Source organism: Blennius ocellaris (genome assembly GCF_963422515.1).
Source record: "Blennius ocellaris genome assembly, chromosome: 21".
In the NCBI taxonomy this organism is placed as follows: domain Eukaryota; kingdom Metazoa; phylum Chordata; class Actinopteri; order Blenniiformes; family Blenniidae; genus Blennius; species Blennius ocellaris.
In genome coordinates, this window is record NC_137670.1 from 3,155,007 (window position 1) to 3,174,884 (window position 19,878).

At 45.9% G+C, this 19,878-nt stretch overlaps 1 protein-coding gene across 1 annotated transcript; it reads left to right on the forward strand.

Annotated features, from left to right (window-relative positions):
• The first annotated feature begins 9,723 nt into the window (after positions 1-9,723).
• On the forward strand, positions 9,724-18,900 carry ormdl3 (ORMDL sphingolipid biosynthesis regulator 3). The gene is made up of 4 exons (XM_080516898.1): positions 9,724-9,946; positions 11,482-11,695; positions 12,546-12,697; positions 16,484-18,900. Exons 2-4 carry the CDS (start codon positions 11,522-11,524, stop codon positions 16,617-16,619), a joined length of 462 nt encoding a protein of 153 aa, XP_080373024.1. The 5' UTR covers positions 9,724-9,946; positions 11,482-11,521; the 3' UTR covers positions 16,620-18,900.
• The last annotated feature ends 978 nt before the right edge of the window (positions 18,901-19,878 follow it).

A 19,878-nucleotide genomic window follows, 5' to 3' on the forward strand; every position in this document is an offset into this window, starting at 1 on the left:
GTGCGGCGGCGGTTGGCTGTGGCCAGGCACGCAGGGGTTATATGCTCCGCCGGCCCAAAGGCGACACATTTTTACATCAATACTATTGTCATTCTGATGGGCTGTGGGAGGGGGGGGGGGTGACGGGCGAGAGAGAGAGAGAGAGAGAGAGAGAGAGACAGAGAGAGAGGGTGGGACACTTGTGACGGACTGGAGCAAGTTTTGAATTCACACACGGAAGCCGACGATACGAACGAGATCAAACAAAAGTCGGCCGGCGTGGAACAACAATCAAGTTAAGTCGCGTCCCGAAAAGCATCGTCGGCCGATTCCTCGTGGAAACGCCGGCAAACGAGAGCGGAGCCGGCGACGGGCGGCTCCGTCGGCCCATGTCTCATACCTCACTTCACCCAGTTTGTTTGTTTGTTTTTTAATAATTGAAGTTTATCAACGTCTTTTTACCCGCCTGTTCACTTCCCCCACTGATTTTTTTTTTTTGTCCTTTCTTCCCATGTTGAAATCAGTCGATCTCTTTATTTATAGGCCTTTTCATTACATCGTTTCAAAAACGTAATATACGAGCTTAAGCGGATTTCCATAATGGATGAAGGGACTCTCGCTCTACAGAAACAAAAGCGTTCTCTACGAAAGCACAAAAGCTCCCAAAACATCAACGGACACAGTCATAAATGTTTGATGGATTTAAGTTTGGTTACTTCATGAAAATAAGTAAGAATTAAAGCGTTTGACTCCCATAATTACAGGATTGTTCTGCAATATTAATACCTGCGCAGTGTTTCTTAATGTATTATTGTTCCCAGTGCAGGTGACTCAGATGTGGCACATGAGCGGTTGTTGGTACGAACTCTGTTTGGACACGTCAACTGCAACCGACTGTAAACACGAACAACCCGGGTTGATTTCTGAAGTCTTCAGTAACACAAGTCTTAAAGAAGCGTCAGTACTTTATACTCTCATGGAGAACTTCTACTGCTCCATGAGCCCCTTGGACACAATAGTGTGACAAGTTTTCAGTATTTTCTTTCACGTTTTACGAAACTTTGACTGTATAAAATGACTAAAACTACCAAAAAATGTCCACATCTTGAGTTGTGTGCGTTACAATTTCAAGGTGTTTGTTAGATCGACTCGTATTGGTTGGTTTTCAGGAATCAATCCTTATATTGGTTTGCAGTGTCAAATCGGGATATTTCAAGATTTTACATTGGAAAATGAGGCGAAGTTGCCAAAACCTCAGTTTTGTTTAGTTTTTAGTTTTTTGTGTGTATTTACTTAAAGCAGCTGTTACCATAGACTAAATGTAATATTAGCGTCAGTGCTTGGTGATGTGTGTTACTTTGGGGGGGGGGGGGGGCGTCTTTCCACGCTTGATGAGTGGGTTCGGTGGACTGTGTGTGTGTGGGGGGGGGGGGGTTCTCAGCAGGGGCTGGGAGTGTGCACTTTTCAGAGCGGAGGCTGAGTGCCCACCATGGGGAGCGAGCCCAGTGACCAGAGTCTGGAGGTCAGTGGTGGAGTGGCCCCCGTCACCCGCCCCTCCTGTGTTTTAGTCCCTCTTAACAAAGAAGATGGGGAAACAGGCAGTGACTGAGCAGCACTCGACCTACCGCCCTGCTGCAGAGGAGGGGCGAGAGTCCGCGGGGGGGGGGGGGGGGGGGGGGGGTATATATATGACAATAATTGATAGATACCGCCGTGCGACTCCAGCTTGTGAAAAAATCTCCACACTCTGTGTTTGCCTGACGGGGAGATGCGGTCTGTCACGGCGGCGCTGACAACGAAGCCCGTCTGTTTTCGCTTACGAACAATGTCGTGCGTTACGCCAATCGCCCCAAATGTGCCGAGCTCAGCTCCGGGATTTTGGGATGACAGTCGCGGCGCGGGGAAACGTTCGTCAGCGCTTGGAAGCCAAGGGCCCGGGTGGGAGGAATGTGGCGGTGATCTGATTTATGAGTTCAAGCCGAGGAACCCCCCCCCCCGCCCCCCCCCCCGTCTGCGGTCCGGCCTCTTCACAACACTGAAGCCACGTTTCCCCAGGTCGAGGCCGCAAGTGCAGCGTCGAGCCGTTTTCCCAACAACGCTGGTCGACGGTGTGTCGAGCAGAGCCGGTCTGCAATCTGTAGGTGCACAGGAGGGGGGGGGGGAGAAGGGGGGGGGGGGCTCCACACTGAGCTCCCCTACCGGGCCGGTTTCTACGGTGACCTGAGAAAGGCCGTAACCAGGTCCGGCTCTTTTCTCAGGCCTAATCAGCGTATTACCACAAAGAAGGACATGTGTTCACCCCCCCCCCCTCCCTCCCCCCCCCACCCCTCCACCTCTCTACCCTCTACTCAATCCGACCAGCATGGCTGGACACAGGCAGCCAATAAAACCAGGATTAGGAGGGTATCTACACACACTGGGCTGTAGCGAAAAAGTTTCTGAGCACGCCCCGTCCCGCCCTGCTCCCTTCACAAGCTTCTTTTCATCCTTTCCCCAAGCGCCTCTCATTCCTTCCACCTTTCACTTTCCTGCACTCCGCTCCCGTGTTTGTATCCTCCCTCCTTTCAGAGCGCCGCACAATGGGGCGTCCAGAAATTACTCATTTGGTTGGAGTAGTTTGGTCAAATTCTCAGTGGCTTGCCGCTCGCCTCCCTCCCTCCCTCCCTCCCTCCCTCCCTCCCTCCTTCCCGCCGTCACAATGACTTGTGGCTCCGACGACAATGAGAATTCATGGAAACGAAACGGAAACTGTTTTGTCTTCCCAGATTAATTATTACCCGGCGGGTTCTAGAAAAAGCCTCTGCGGCAGAGGAAGTTAACGGTGTCCCTTTTTTTTTTTTTTTTTCCCCCTCCGCGGTGCGTCTGCAGACTTCTGGCAGCCCGGTGCCACTTGGGGGCTGAGAGACTGCCGCCTCATCTCCCTGCTAATGTGTCCTGGAAGTGGAACAGTGTTAAAGATAATATCACGGCCTTTGTCGGGGCTTTTTGAGACGGCGGACAAAGCTGAGCCGAGCCCTCGCCCCCCCCTAGATAAATCTTTTTCATTAGAGCAGCAAACACTTGATGGAGGAGCGCTCTATTGGTGTGTGTGTGTGTGTGTGTGAGCGGCTCAGCGAGGTCCCACAGGGAAGATCCCAAACCCTCAGCGGTCTTCAGCCGGACACCGAGGCGGCCTAATTAAAGGGCACTTAAGCCCCACAATGTGCCGCGGTGCAGGTTGGAGTCGGTGGGGGTCCCCGCCGAGAGGGGACCAGAATTCATGGCACTCGTAAACAAGGGGGACTCCGGGACAGAGGACGGCTACGTGCCAGAGACTTTGTTCACACAAGATGAAGAGTCAACAGCCTTCCCCATCCCTCACCCCTCCTTAGCCATCCCCCCTAATAACCACCTTCTTCAGAGAAGCTGCGAACACAATGAACGTCCCACTCCCCTCCTCTTGCTCTCAATCACTGTTGGGACAATGAGGGGACCCCCCCCACCACCACCCCCACCACCCCGCCACCTTCACCATCCTTCTGCCCCTCCCCGACCCCCAAACAGACACTTCTTTTATTGAAATTCTTTGGTGTTCTAATCCTCAGCTTCCTCCAGGGGCAATAATGGACTCCCCTGCGTCAGCCTTTTCCAGCGGGGCTATCATCCAAGCCCGCCCGGGTCACAAGTCCACCCCTCTTATTGCCCCCGCCGTGTCACCGCCGTCAACAACCCACGGGCCGTTACAAGCCAACGCCATTGACCTCCGCAACACGAATGTTTTCAAACGCGGAGATTTCCATTAGATAAACAATGCAGTTTAAGGAGATTTTTAATACTTTGCAATGTTAAGTCTTATCGGCGATTTCTCTTTTGGCTTCATTGGCACAATGTCGAAAACCTCAATAAATCACAATCTACAGTTTGGATTGATAGAATAGAATTAATAGAAATGTTGCTAAGCTGGTGGGTTTTTAATAAATGATATAATACCGCGTATTGATTCAGAAATAGATACACAAACTCCAGCTGCCCCATTTTTACTTTGGCTGTGAGGTATTTCTTGCTCACATCTTTAAAAGTATACGATAATAACAACAAAGTGACTTTATAATCTGTGACGGTTTCTAAAAAAAAAAGAGAGAGAGAGAGAAACGATTGATTCTCACGTCGGAGAAGTTTAACTAATATTATCTTAACCTGGACTTCTTGGCAGAACAGTGGCAAAAAAAAATAAAGAGTGAAAAAGTGTATATAAGCTGGACTGTAGTGTTCTATATGTGCCGGTGGCTGCTCCTGCATTAGGTCGATGACTGCTGGAGCTTCAGGTTTCAGGAGGGTGGCAGCAGGTTCACAGTGTGTTGATGGTGACATCTGCTGGCCTCCCGCAGTCAAAAGACACTGATTACTGACAAATTGCCAATGAAATCCAGTCACTTTTTATCCTTTTTCATACAAACCTGGAGGATAAAACATAAAGCCGCGAGTCATGAGCATTTCTTTGTTTGGTCAGTCGGCACAGTCAAAGGTGACGTCACAAATAGACGCCGTGTCTTTGAGAAATAAAGGTGGTATGCGTCAAAAATAACTATTTCAGAGTATTTCACTGTTTGCAGGAGCATGATGCAGTGATTGTTGTGCACAATAGTGATTTCCAACTGGTGTCTGACGTTGCTGATGTGTCGTTCACTGTGCAGTCGTCCAGTCAGGGCCTTGGCACGTATGCCTGCATCAGTGGTTGTAGTAAACACGAAAATCACGTCTGTCGCTGATTGTAATCTCACAGGAAACGCACTTGTTTGAATCGAGACGCACTGGAGCAGGGCGACATTGAAAACGTGCGGGACAGGATGTTGGTTGTTGTCGGTCTGATGCGTCGCCACAGTGGAGTCTGTATGACGAGAATCAAGAGTGAGAATCAAGATTTCTTCAAAGCAGAAACGGGCCTTTGATCCTCACGTATTCATTCGGTCCATGCTCACCTCGACTCGCCGGTATTAAAAACGTGTTTGTAGTCTTTAACTGTGATCACATGACCTAAAATATGTGTCACAACTCTACTTCAGCATGGAGGTAAAAAAGATCAAATAGATATAGTACAATGGAACGTGAATAAGCCAGTGTGAATCAATTAGGCTATTTACTATTACTAATTTAAGCTTTATCATGGTTCTGGGTTCGGACTTTCATTGTGATTTTGTTCAGTCCTTCTCCTCGCAGTTCGCTGTAGGGGCATATTTGTTTAATATTTGTAAATGCATTTGATAATCAGATCCTGATTTATGACTCGTCTGCTGGAGTGCAGAATAAATACTGTTTTTAATGTCGAGAAAATATCGCCTCACAGCTAAATGCTGACACTCAGCTATGAAATGCATCTCCTCATTAAAAGCTCTTTTTATTGGCAGAAGTCCCACTAATGGAATCACATTACGTCTGAAAGGCTTCGCTAAATGACCCGTGGGCAGAAGCCAAAGTCTGGAGAAATGGAGATTACAGAGGAACATATATAAGCGTGTGGTTTCATAGAAAGTGATCCCACCGCAGGATTTCCAAGGTTTGGTATTTATCACCCTTCACGATAACCCCAAAGTTGTCTTACAGAAAATCATCTGATATCCACTTTGTGTCGCACGGGTGGTAAAATATCACACGTAAACACAGCCTGCGGCTGACGGCTCGATACGAGCTGGATAATTTAAAGCGTGTTGATTTATTATTATTTTCATGTAGTTTCTACTCAAAATTACAGTTATTGATTAAAGATTAGCTCAGAGTGGAACGACTCCCAGTCCATATTCTCAGTCTTATAGTTGAGTCACTTGTAATATCATCCAGTTTGCCATCCGTCCATATGAATACCTGTTTACTCCTGCATATGTGTGTGTGTGATTTTTATTACAAGAACAACCAAAAGCACAAACTCGTGGCCCGGCAGGCTCACTACATCACCTTCAGAATGTTGCTTTTCTGAAACGAAACCGCGAAAACGATGCATTTTCACTAGAAACGTTGCGTAAACGGCGCTTAACATTCACTCCTACAGGCTGATTTGCCCCAAATGCTTGTTTTCTGGAAGAAACGGAGAGAAAACATTCAAACTCGGAAAAGAAAAGCTCTGCTTACTGGATTCAAACTGGGGAACGTCTCGCTGCGAGGCGGTGATGCTAACCGCACCAAAGCAGTGCATGTGATTTAGGTGTGAGGATTGCGTTGATATCAACATCAAATATCGGGTTTTCTTGGTCAGATCCTTTTCTCCAGTTCTCCCAAAAGTTTAGAAATGTCGAAAGAACTAAATGTTGACTACAAATTCTCCACTCGGCCAGATGGCGATTCGCTGATCGACGATTGGTTTTTCATTTTGGTAAAAGGACACTAAATGGATGCTAAGTTCATGCTAAGTGATGCTAATTGGCGTACTTAACCTCTAATTTCCAGCCGACGCGGCTGCACCGCCGTGCGGTCTGTGGCCTCTCTACACAAACTTTGTCTTTCCACCAGAAGCAGCTTCGTGCGCTCCGCGTCTGTTTTCAACATTTAACATGAAACTTCGCATCGTCAGAAGTCCGAGGCACAAGAAGCGCAGTAATTCAGACAAGTGTGTGGTCGTGTCATGTCGGAGGAAAACCGCTGATCTTAAAACCTGAAAGTACATTTGTCAAAGTAGGTCAATAAATAGCATCTAATAGAAATAATAATAAAAAAAAAGAGTAATTCCAAAGAATTTTGATTGTGATAAATGACGACACCTAATCTGTTAAAAAAAAAAAAAAGGCAGTGTGTTTACACTGCAGCAGTGGACACACAGACAACGGTGTAGTTAGTATGCCGGGCCATGGGAGGGCGCTGTTGCTTGGTTTTGTAATGAAAAATGGACGATACGCTATAAACGTGAAGAAAAGATGATGCATCACATGCTCAACTATAAAACTGCTGATATGGACGATAAAACGAGAATACGGGCCGCGAGTCAAACCACTACGGGTCCGCCATGTTTGTTTACAACTGGATGAGCAGAAAGAAGCGCACTGGTGTTTGCGTAAACGGAGCCTCAGACGTGTCTTGTAGTACCACGCGTGTCCAGATGGCGGGGGGGGGGTGTTGAATCTAAATCACATGCCGGCGTCACGGTTTTCTCGTCTTTCCGAGGCGTTCGCTCATCGTCCCGGCGCCAGAAATGATCTCACGGCTCCGCCATCCATTCAGTCGCGTTGAATCGGGCTCTAGGTTTACACACACTGTAGCTAACGCGAGCGAGCACCCAAGGCTACGGGCACATGAGACAGCGCCGTGTCAGCCGGCCCGACCTGTTTGATGCCTCTCGTCACCGCGGGTGCCCTGAGAAACAGTGGGTGTCGCGTAACATCGCATGCAAGCAGAACACTGCTGACCCCCGCCGGCCTCCAGCTACCCCCGGGCCTAAGCTAGTGCTTGGGCTTATCTGAGGATCCTGAACATGACACGGTTGATCTTTGATTTTGGGACCGCAGTATCGGCCCCATCAGTCATTTTGATGGCCGCCAGCGAGCTCCCCCCCCCCCACACACACACACACACACAAAGCGTGCACAGCAAGCACGCTTCACTGTGTTCGCGCCAACGTTTATTATGAATAGTGCACATCAGATAAGATATTTCACCACACAAACAGTGAATAATTACAGCAGAACAATATACTGTGGGAACAAGTATGACTTATTAAAGAATATATAATTTTCTTTAGTATTCTTCAATGTTCAATTCATTGAAACTTATTCCAACTATTATATTTAGACAAATTATCTGATGAAAATGAATCAATAAATTACTTTAATAAAAAAATATATGCAATACAGAATTACATACATACGTAAATAAATAAGTATACACATATACAATTTACATGCATGGAAATGTATTCACACATATAGAAATACACAGCATGTAGGCACATTTACTCACACCCCTTCATCTTTATACTCTTTAAAAATGATGTCTCAACGTTTGTGTGAGGCGTTGTCTCATGTACGCTATATTCTTCTGTAGCAGGGGTGTCAAACATAAGGAATGTGGGCAAACGAGAGGCTCCAATCCGGGCAAACCGCCAAGCAAATGAATAAATCTTTAAAGAAAATTGATTGAAAACAAAAACAGATGACTTATATTCTTGTGTTTTATATTAAATTCCATAACTGTCTCACCTAAAGACCCCAATGTTTAATCGCAATAATCGTATAATACATGAAACCCATACTCGGCTTTTAAATGCCATTCGATTTAATTTAATTGTGAATATTTTGATGCAGCTGAACGGCATAAGCCTCCCATGTTTCCATTTGAAGCCGGAGTGCAGTGCAGCTCGGCGTTTCAGACCACAGTGTCCATACAGTCCAACCACACAATCCCATTTCTTTAACCTTCACCAGTGAGCGTCTTCTCTGTGGTTGTTTCAAACCACAGTATGTTTCTGCTCACTTTCACCGAGACGCTGGATGCCCATTCTCTTACTTCGCTTAAAGCCTTTGAACGTAAATTAATTGGGAGTTGAAATTTTGAGTGACTGTCGACGAAACCTCAGGAACCTCATTGAGCTGCTCAGTTGTGGTCGTCCATTCATTCGCGCTTCCATCCATCTTGTATACCTACTTTTATTTAACTTAAAGTTGGATGGAGCCTCTCTGTTTGATATTGGATGTGAGGCAGTAAGTAAATCATGGGCAGGTAGCTCATGCATCTCAAGGTTAACAGAAAGAGAGAGAGAGGGAGAGAGAGAGAGAGAGAGACAATCACCCACAGCTGTTTGTCAGCTGGCACAGAAGGTCATCTTGGGAAATTGATCCCCGCCTCATCCTGTCAACGGGTCAAAGTGTCCTCGGGCAAAACGATGACTCCCGAAATGCTTCCAATAGTGTGCAGGCACTGAGCGATGTAACTTCATATTGGACGCTACAGTCGTTCCTTCTGATCTGACGCCAAGTATAGCCAGAGCAGAGATACTGATACTTTGGGCAAACCCGCGCTTGTGTGGTGAGAAAAAAAAAAAAGAGTTGATGCATTTCCCTTTGTATTATAGCTACTAAAAAAAGGACACCAAGGCACGAGGTATTCTTATTCTTTATGAGTGGACGTGTGAAATGTGTCACACTCGCTGAATACTGCACATACACACCATCCAAAACATTACATACCTTCATCTTTTGGCTGATTACATTGAGCTCCTGCAATGTGATTGGCTGATTGTCTGTTTGTGTTAAGAAGTATTCAAATATTGCAATTGTGGCTGGTTTGTCTGTGCGACGATAGAGAATATTTATCCCTACATCCTTTCCATACAGTGACAGTATCCCAAAACTAATTCTACTAGATTAAACGAATGCCGTTATCCACATTAAAAAAAACATTTTTTTATATCTCCTTAGCATGCCCAAGTTGTATATATTATATATACAACTTGGGCGTTATATAGACATAATATATACATTATATACAAGAAATTTTGCTTATTAACGAATACGTTTGGCATTAAAGTAAAAAGTGTGGCTTTTTACTCCAATAAACCTCCAGCTGTCAATCACGTCATTTCATCCCGCCTGCCGTCTGACGTCAGGAGACGTCGCTTGTCCAACGCACTGCGCGCCGATTGGCCAGTGTGTGCCACGTGACGCGGAGCAGCCAATCAGCGCGCAGCGTGGCAGGGTGGGGGGGGGGGCTGTTGAAATAGGCGGCGGTGTAACGGAGCGTGTGTGTGACGTCACGCGGCGGGCCGTGCCGAGTTGTCCCGGCTGTCGGAGGAGCGTCTCCCGCGGACCGAGGGTCTCCCCAGAGCCGCGGAGCAGCTCGGCAGCGCCGCGGAGCCGCGGAGCAGCCCGCCCGGAGCCTCCGGAGGATACCGCGGGGGGCGGACGGAGCCTCCCTTCGAGGGTCCCCGCGACAGGCGAGGACGCGCCGGCAACGCGAAGTGTGATAACGGAGCGCACAGGTCGGGAGTTGAAGCCATTTTTCCTCCGCAGTGAGTGAAATGATTTATTTACTCTGCTAGAATTGACATGTGTTTCCGTGTTTCCACCTCTGCCGGTGGTCGTTCGTGCGCCGGCGACCTCCGGGGGCTCGCAAGTTGGGGAAAACAGCGTGTTGCAATGGGCTGCAATTGTTTACTCGCGTCAATCAGCTCGCGCGAGTCGAAGCTCAAACCTGTAAACATTCCTCCACTCGTCTGATCAAACCTCAGTTCCACTTCAGTTTAGTTTTATTTTAACTTACAGCTGCAGAAACGAATGGAAAATACTTTCCATTGAAGTGGAACTGATCCTGAGTTGCTTTCAGTCTAGGCAGCTGGATTGCTCACATGGTTTTAAATAAATCACTTTTGTTACTTCGAGGTGATGATAACAGTGTTTACATTGACATAACGTCAAGATTCATACAGTAAAGTGACAAAAAAAACCTGTCATTCTTATAGTACAAAGACCAGATACCCAGAAAGGATGCTTATGCAGTATTATATCCATAATGGATATAAACATAGTTCATTTTAGATTAGACTTTTTTGTGTGTGTGCAAGATTTAGCAAGACATGATTACATACCCAGAAAGGTCGCAGGAAGTCTGTTATATAAAATCTTAACGCAGAAATTTGTGAGAACATGTAATGTGATGTACACACACCTGACAAGGAAGAGCGTGTGTGAGACAATAGCTTTTTAGTTTTTACATAAACAGTAATTAGTGCAGCGGAGAAAGGATGATGCCTCCTAACCCAGGAATTCACAAACTTTTTCAGCTCCAGACACAAAACAAACTCGTCACCGTAAAACATTTACAGACCACTTATCCAGAAACACAACAACAACATAAATGGATTTTAATGATCCCGTTGGGAACCAAACAGTTTTTATCTGATCATAAGAAACTAGTTTAAAAACAATGCGGTTATTAGTTGAAATCTTCCGTTGCTTTTCACCCTTTATATTCCTGTTTTCTCTTTGTCTTGATTTAGAAACTGATTTGAGAAAATCTGAGAGACTCTTTAAAAAGAAAACGTTTTACTCGTGAGGCTGTTTTCAAAACGCTTTAAATTTTGACATGAAAACCTCGTCATACATGCGGAGCTTTACTTCAAACTGTTGCATCTTCAGTTCAGGTTCATCTTTAAGATGTAGTTAAACCTTCTTGACACACATCATATAGCATGATTTTATCTTGTAGTTTAAGGAAATAATTGACGTTAAAAATGGTGAAAAACATGATGATGATTTGCCTTTTTGTAGAAATTGTTGTGTTTTCCTGTAGGAAATGGTTGATTTTTCCAGATTCCGTGACAAAATGTGTCACGTTATGATCAGCTAGTTTATGGAAAGAGGATGTTGTTTCAGTTTTAAATTAACAACTTGAATTATAGCTGATGTCTGGTGCTTCCTGTTTAAATCAAATGTTGTCTGTGCCCGATTAAGTCAAGTACAACACACACTGCTTGCTCTACAACCTTTTACAGTTTGTGAATCTTCAGCTACAGATCTCTCCCCTTCCGTTTTTTTTCCCCTGCAGCCAGATGGTCGCGCAGAGATCGCGTTGAGGCGTCGCCGTCATGAACGTGGGCACGGCTCACAGCGAGGTGAACCCCAACACCCGGGTGATGAACAGCAGGGGCATGTGGCTGTCGTACATCCTGGGCATCGGCCTCCTGCACGTCATCCTGCTCAGCATCCCCTTCGCCAGCGTGCCCGTCGTCTGGACGCTCACCAACCTCATCCACAACCTGGTGAGTGGCGCCCAACGAGTCGCCTCCGTCAGTGGAGGTAGCTGCAGGTAGCTGCAGGTAGCTGCAGGTAGCTGCAGGTAGCTGCAGGTAGCTACAGGTAGCTGCAGGTAGCTGCAGGTAGCTACAGGTAGCTAAAGGTAGCTGCAGGCAGCTGCAGGTAGCTGCAGGTAAACGCTCTTACTCATGGAGTTTGGTCAAAAAAGTTGTTCCCGCGACGTTTCCCACCTGCTTCACCGCTGTTAACCTCCGCATCACCGACTTTGACCTCTTGGCCCTGAAAGCCATAGATATAAACACGAGATGCCACATCGCCCATCAGCGCAACGTTCCTATGGTGCCGCCATCTTGGGGAGGTCACCCGCTCATGCTACATAAATCTAAAACATAGATCCCAGGCTAGAAAATCCACAAAAATACCCCAAAATATATATATAAATGATTAAAAAAATACATAAATACCTAATTATAAAGCTGAAGTAAAGCTTTATCTCGTAGAAGACTTTTTTTTGCTCTCCCATTAATTTTTCCATGAGGTTTCCGAAGGATAGAGCTTCATCGCCGCTTAAAAATGAAGTATTTTTTTGTGGTTGCTACGTAGACAAGCAAGCGAGCTCCGAATGTTTTTGTGGATTTTCTAGCCTGGGATCTTCATGTTTAGCACGAGCGGGTGACCTCGCCAAGATGGCGGCGCCGTGAGACTTTTAGTGTTTTAATATCTATGCTGAAACCAGTGTGTTTAATAGTTTGGATGTTTCATCTTGCAACAAAACTCCAAATCCTGCAAATGCAAAGCTTTTGGGAATCCTCTGCGTGGAAAAAACCCAACTGGCTCTCTTTTGCATGCTTGCAGTGCATGTATCTCCTGCTTCACACGGTCAAAGGGACGCCCTTCGAGACCCCGGATCAGGGCAAGGCCCGCCTCCTGACGCACTGGGAGCAGATGGACTACGGCGTGCAGTTTACCGCCTCGCGCAAGTTCCTCACCATCACACCCATCGTGCTGTGAGTAGCTCTGTTTACACACTCACACACACACACACACACTCAGACACGCCGTCTCAAGAGATGGACATTGTTGACCAGGGGCCAAAAAACCGGCCTGAAGTGGATCCAATCCAGCCAAACAACCAAGAAAATGCAGAAAATTACTAAAGAAAAACATAGATTTTTGCTTGTTTTTAAAATATTTCTTTTAATAAAAAGAGTAGCGCCACGACACGGCACTGAGCCTCAACCTGAGATATCAGCACGACAGCTAACGAGCTCGTAACGCAAATGAGCATTTTCACTGCATTTAGCATCCGACGGTTTCATTAAAATTGACTTTGTGTTGAGATCGTCGTCATTTTTCCACTGTAATTGTTTGGTTTTGTGAAAATATGGACATATATTTATACTGGATGGATGCGAGAGTGTTACGATTATATATTATTATTATTATTATTATAGGGCAGAATATAATCAACAGCAGTGATTTGTGTGTGAAACGTTCTCCTCAAAGCTTGACTGTGACCCTGAGTGAGTTGAACCGGGTTCAAGGAGAAAAAACTAGCGTGAAAAATAGTCAAATCTTTGGTGCACAATGCGGTAATTTGCCGTGTCGACCTCGTTTTTTTTTTTTTTTTAAAAAGGAGCAGCTGAATGAACTCTTCCATCCAGAGAGCAACTGGTTGGGATGTATCATATGAACCGGGTCAACCAGGGTTTAAATGTTGCTCTTAACACTTGTTCTAAGTGTTAAAAGCAACATTTAAACCCTGGTTTAAATGTTTGTTTTTTGTTTTTTTAAAGCCGTTCATCCGTGCACACTTTATCCAAGGGTTGCAGGGAACTGGATCACTTCCAAGTTCATATTGGGCAAAGGGCAGGGTCCGCCCTGGGCAGAGCGGCGGCGCACCAACACCAAATGAATAGCCAGAAACGCTATGCTGAGTGTGCACAGTGTCGTGTGTGTGTGTGTGTGTGTGTATGTGTGTGTGTGTGTGTGTGGCGATGGCCAGTGGACACCGGTGCAGGCTGTCAAAGTGAGCGTTCCAGCATCATACACTGCAGATTGAATGAGCTAAACAGATCGTGGAGGTCGGAGAATGTACGCCACCATCTGCTGCTCCTACCTGCCTCCTTCATAATGAGGCTGCACGCGCAGGTTTCCATCTGCTGCCGTCCGGCTCTCTTCAACAGGACCGGACGCCTTTCGGTCTTTTACGACCCCGGCGCCTTGCCGAGATGCCGCCGTGACGCGTGTGGTTGAATTAACGAAGACCCACACGGTGCGAGTGCATCTGCCGCGCGGCACTTTGCATTCACCTCCCGAAAACCGATCCGTTCGAACTTTTTAAGATTCCATCCGTCACGACCACGGCGTGTTGAGGACGTGTGTTTTCAGGTGGAGCATGAGTAGAAAGCACTGGATGTACCGATTTTCCATAAGTAGAACGGTGAGGAATGTCTTGTTTTGTTCAGTCTCGTTTCATTTCTTTAGTGCCAAATACAACAAGGCAAGGGAAAAAAACAAAAGCATCTATTCCACACGAGCAAGACGAGGAGACGGTGGGGAGGAAAAACCAATAGTGCGAATGTTTAACTGTGGCATCCTTTTTTATTTTCTCATTTTAGAAAAGTTTCACACTGAAAATGATGTAGTTAGCATGCCAGGCCACGAGATGGCGCTGTTGGTTGTTTACGTTATAAAGCCGCATGCACCTGCAGCAGAAAGCGACACGTTATGACATTAACAATGGGAGCATGTGAATATTTGGATGGACAGACGAGGAATTGACTGCTTTTACAGCGACTCAACGATAAAGTCCGAATATAAACGTGTTTACACTCCAGAAGCCGCCATGTTTGTTATTGTCCATCTACTCGCACATGTGCAGAGTAATTTAACCACAGCAGGCTGTCAACCAGGAGACGGGCCCTCGAAACAGAGGTTTTACATTTCCACTTTAAAGGCCTAGTGAAATGTAAAATACTACTTTGCAAAAAAACGATAGTTGGAGTACTACTTCTAAGGTTCCTCCGACTCTGCCCCACCACTGTTCTCGCATAACAAAGTTATTTGAATTTTAAATCTCCAGCCGAGGAAGTCGAGGGAATCCTTTTTTGTGAGCGTGACGTCAAGAGTTGTGCAGATCTCGATCTGTTGTGTTTATATGGGCTTGTTTCCCTCTTTAATATCCAAGTTTTAAGAAGTTGTAGTCGGTGTTTTATGAGCCTTGACGAAAGATTGAGCCTGGAAGAGACCAGAGAGGAGAAAAGGAGCACGGGCGGCGGGAGTGGCTAGCCGCTAGCTCGGGCGGCTAGTAGACGATCAAGTAATACCTGGACTCATCTTCGGTGATTCCGCGCAGTGGGAAAAGCGCTTCGACGTGATCCAGGAAGCCGGTCGTTCTGCCAAATGTCAGGACGCCTCAAAGGTGAAAACTGGCGGCTGCTGAGGCGAGGAGACGAGGACGAAGCGTCTTCTGCTTCCTCAAACATGTTCCAGACGGGGTCACCTTCTGTGTCTTCTTCATCAATCACTGGGTTTGAAATGACCATGATGATGAAATATGGTTAAATTCAGCCTCTTCGTGGTCAAAACTCTGATCCTCCATAATGTAAACACAACTTGGGCGTGTGCACAACTCGTGATGTCACTCTATTATTGTCAGAAGCTCCGCCCAGCAGAGGAAATAGCGCCGTTTATCGGCTATTTTCTCCACAGATTGCCGCGTTTTAACATTTTACCCTTCGACCAGTTAGCATAAAAAAATGTCCCTAGAAGCGACAGCCGGAGTGTTTTGGAGGTCGGATTTTCATTTCTCCTTATTAACTCCCCGGGGCCCATGCGCCGACTCGGCAGCAGCGACGGTTGAACTGCTTCTTCGCTGCTTTTTTAAAAAAAAAAGGTTCTCTGCGTCGTTCCTCTCGGCTCCACGTCGGACCGAAAGTCCCCCTGGGAGCCTCTGTTCTCGTTACCTGCTCACACTTTGCTCTGCAGAGAACGAGGATGTGCGTTTCCTCATTCCCAGACTGTCCTCCCCGGGGGGGGACGTCGTCTTCTTAAAGCTGTTTGTGTCAAATCAACATTGCCGTTATTGATCTCAGGCACTGTGGGAATTCCTTTTTAATACGTTCTTGGGTCATTATTTGACTTTTAAGCTTTTTAATTCAAATCAAATCAAATTGTATTCGTATAGCCCTTTACGGTAACCCAGTGCTTTACAACAAAGCTATAAAAATACATTAAGAAATACAAGAATAATACATAAAAACAATACATAAAACACAGGTGCTGACTGTGGGAGGAGCGACGGTGCTGCAGGTTGGTGGAAGCTTCCAGAAATTCATAAAAAAAAGACAGAGCATACAGGATCAACACACTGCCCGAGACAGAGTTAAAAGAAAAGCTAAAAAAAAAGGGTTTTCAGCTTTGATTTAAAAAGGCCGAGATCGGTGGTGGTGCGAATGTCGGGGGGGGGTTTGTTCCACCGTCTGGGAGCAGCAACGGCAAAAGAGCGGTCGCCCCACTGTTTGATTGTAAGTCGGAGTTGATTTGCAGGTTTTCAAGGCTGCGCTACACAATAGCGGGAGCGGAGCGCCTTCAGCCAGTGGAAACTGTTTGCTGGGATTCATAATTGGGATCCAACGTTGTTTGGAGGACGAGACGTGAAAAAGTGCCCGATATTTTTTTTTCTCTCTCTCGACGTTGTGTTTACTTCACGAGGACCCGTCGCCGTCTTTGCTCTGCCTTGCCTCCCGTCCCGTAACCCTGACCTCTCCTCTTCTCTCCCGCCGACGCAGGTACATATTAACCAGCTTCTACACCAAATACGACCGAGCCCACTTTGTGGTGAACACCGTCTCCCTGCTCACTGTGCTCATCCCCAAGCTGCCGCAGCTGCACGGCGTGAGGATCTTCGGGATTAATAAGTACTGACAAGGCGGAAGAGGATAGCCCCGCCCCCTTCCACCTCCCCCTGCACACAAAGCATCGGGCCTCTTGATTCGGATCCAGATCCAGACTATAATACAGGATACAGAACCACGGGGAGGATCTCTGCAGCGCTGATGTGACAGGTGTCATGAGGGGGGGTTGGAAACACCGAGGCAGTCATCAAAATCTATTTTGTACATAATGACACGCTGCAGTGTTTACCCGGCCTCCCTCCCTCCCTCCCTCCCTCCCTCCCTCCCGTGGGCAGATTCCTCTTTTCTTGAGGTTTGTCTGGGAGAGCGACCGGACTGTAGTGGAACAGTCGAGCGACTTGTGAAGCTCTGCGGAGGCCAGACAGGACAAACCACAGCCGTTTATATTTAAACACCCCAACCCCCCCCCACCACACCACCCCCGCTCTACTCCGGGGCCAAAACTGGGAAGTTAAGCAGCTTTTATTTTTATCTGACCATTTCCATGTTTGGACACCTCTTGTCCCGGTTTGTAGCTCTGACGGCCCCGAGAGAGAGTGTGTGTGCGTATATATGTGTGTGTGTGTGCGTATATACGTGTGTGTGTGTGCACTGACCCTTCCGGGCTCTGTACAGAACACACGAGGTGAAAGGCGGCTGATCAGACCTCGGTCCTTAGAAACATGAAGTTTAATGCAATCCAACACGTGAGACCTGTAAAGGAACCTTAGCAATCCTTAAATAATGACAATTTACCTTTTTAAAAACATTAGACTAGAGAGAGTTGATGTTTTTAATTAACCCGCTGGAGCCTCGAATCCAAACAGGACATCTGACATATCAGGAGGGTTTTGTTTCTTTCGTTAAACTGACAGAACGAGACGAGAACCGTTGGCGGACTAGAAAACCAAAAGCAGTTTGTTGAAGGATGCGTTCAAGTACTGGAAGATAATTGTTGATTTTCCTATGTAAATATTGGATCTGGGCTCATTGTTCATTAAATTAAAAAAAAAAACAACCTTCCAGATCTTTTAGTTTTTAACCAAATTGAAAGCGTGAGAAAGTGATTCTAAAGACGGAGCGACGTTAAAATTAGATGCATGGATTAAATCGAGATCGGACGTCTCTCCTCATCCCGATGACTCGGCAGTTTTAGTGTGGAATGAATGCACGTGTATGTTCTGTTTTAATCAACTCCTGCATGGTTGTGTCACGATATTCAGGCTGAACACCCGGTAGAGTCTTTCACTTAGTTTCCCTTAATTATTTGCATTAATTCATGCTCAGCTAATTCAATAAGAACACTACAATGCCATTTCTTAAGTTAAAAACTAATACAACAATCGTAATTGACGAGGGACTGAAATCCGTCAAGAGCAGGGAAGTTTCAGAAAAGGTTTGCGATCACGCGGCAACATTTCGGAAATGACGTCCCTTTTCCACGCACGAGACGCTAGAAGCATCAGCGCTGGGAGTTCACGGACATCGTTAATCTCAGTAGCCAGAAGTAGCCTGAATATATTACAAATCACTGTCGATTTAACAGGACTGATCATGCGAAGAGGAAACGGTTAATAAATGTTGGTTCTTTCACTTATTCAAAGCTTTTTTTATAATTTTTTTTTTTTTTTTTTTTTTTAAATCAGCCATTAATCTCAGCAGCCTAAAACAACTTGACGTTTATTTTCTCCGTTTGTCTTTGTTTTCGTCGGACGGTTTGATCATAAATTTCTAATTACCCAAGACGCAGTATTTTTTTCACAAGCGTCGCCTCTCTTGTGCTGATTTAGCCGTGTTGGAGAGTTTAATCCCCTTTAATGATTCTGACTGGAGGTACGAACACAAGTTTAGTGAAAATCAAGTTATTCCTCGTTCTGAGGGTGAATAATGAGTCTTTCCGTTGCTATGATACAACATAAGTTTGTATTATTCATAGGGACAAATATTCCGGCCTCCCCTAGGGGGCGCCAGAGCGCTCCACTTTATTTAGATTTTTTTATTTTTTTTTATTTTTTTAGAGGAAATCTTGATACAAAGAATAAGCAGCACACACAATATTAAATATTTCATTAAGTGGACTAGATATTATATAAAATGCTAAAAGTAACAAACTGGGAAGATTCCGTTTGACTATGAATCCACTTCTCGCTCATAAAAACCTTTAGGAAACAGAATTCGACCATAAGAAATGAGGAGGTGTTGAATTTGCAGGATCAAGTTGCTCTTTTTTCCCACCGGATGCGACGTCTCTGACGTCCCTCCAGTCCTCGTAGATTCAACTCCCGAGGTTCCGACCCCCTCGCGTCTCCAGAGACGTTTGCAAGAAAAAGTGGTGTTCTCAAAATGAAATGTACCAAATAAAAGTGTCTTTTAAATTGTGTGAGCGGGGTGTTATTCGGCGGCGGTGTCGGTTTCGTGACTTTTGTCGTGTGAAGCGTCTCCGTTTGCGAGGGAATATCGACAATTTAAAGCTCTTTCTGTTTGAAGGCCTTTTGGAAGCTCTGTTGAAAATCTGCTAAAAAAAACCCAAAAAGAAACAAACCCTTTTCCTGAAAGCTTCCAGTTTTTCTATATTCCTGCTGTGCGCCGTCGGTTCCACCTGAGCGGAATCAACCCATTTAATCCGCGGTCTTTATTTCAGCATTGTAAGCGGATCCGGGCGCTCCCGGCGTCACCCCACACCGCAGGCCTTTTTAAACATTGATTAAGTGAAAGTTACATGGAGGCATTAGAGTGGATCTGAGGCAAGGATTTAATCCTGTGAGAGTCAAGATTTCACACACATTTAAAAAAAAGGCCCTGCCTTGGTGAAATACAGTGAATTTGTGGAGAAACATGTTTTTTTTTAATGATTTCTCTTTGTTAATATTCATACGGGGGGGTTAAAAACCTGGATAATTCTGTTGTTCAACGTGCATCTCGTCATTCCGTAAGTGAGATGCAGCGCAGGATAAACGGCAATAATCCTTTACAAAGACTTAAAGACAAGGTGAGAAGATTCCCCGGGTCCTCCGAGGCTCACGAAGCCTCAGTATCAAAGTCTGGAATCTTGTCTTGACGCCATTTCCACTCTAAATGCAAATATTACCTTTACTTGTAAAGCACTTATTGATTAATGGCGCCGTCGTGTATTTTAATAGATTTTAAGGCAGATTAGCTTCCTCCTCCAGATGCATGGCCGCGTATCTTCATGTTCTTTTTGAAGCGAAATGAGCTTCGAGGGCCCGGCGCCTCCAGGCGAGTGCGAATATGTTGATTTCATTAGTTGCTTTACATCCCGAGCCGTGGTG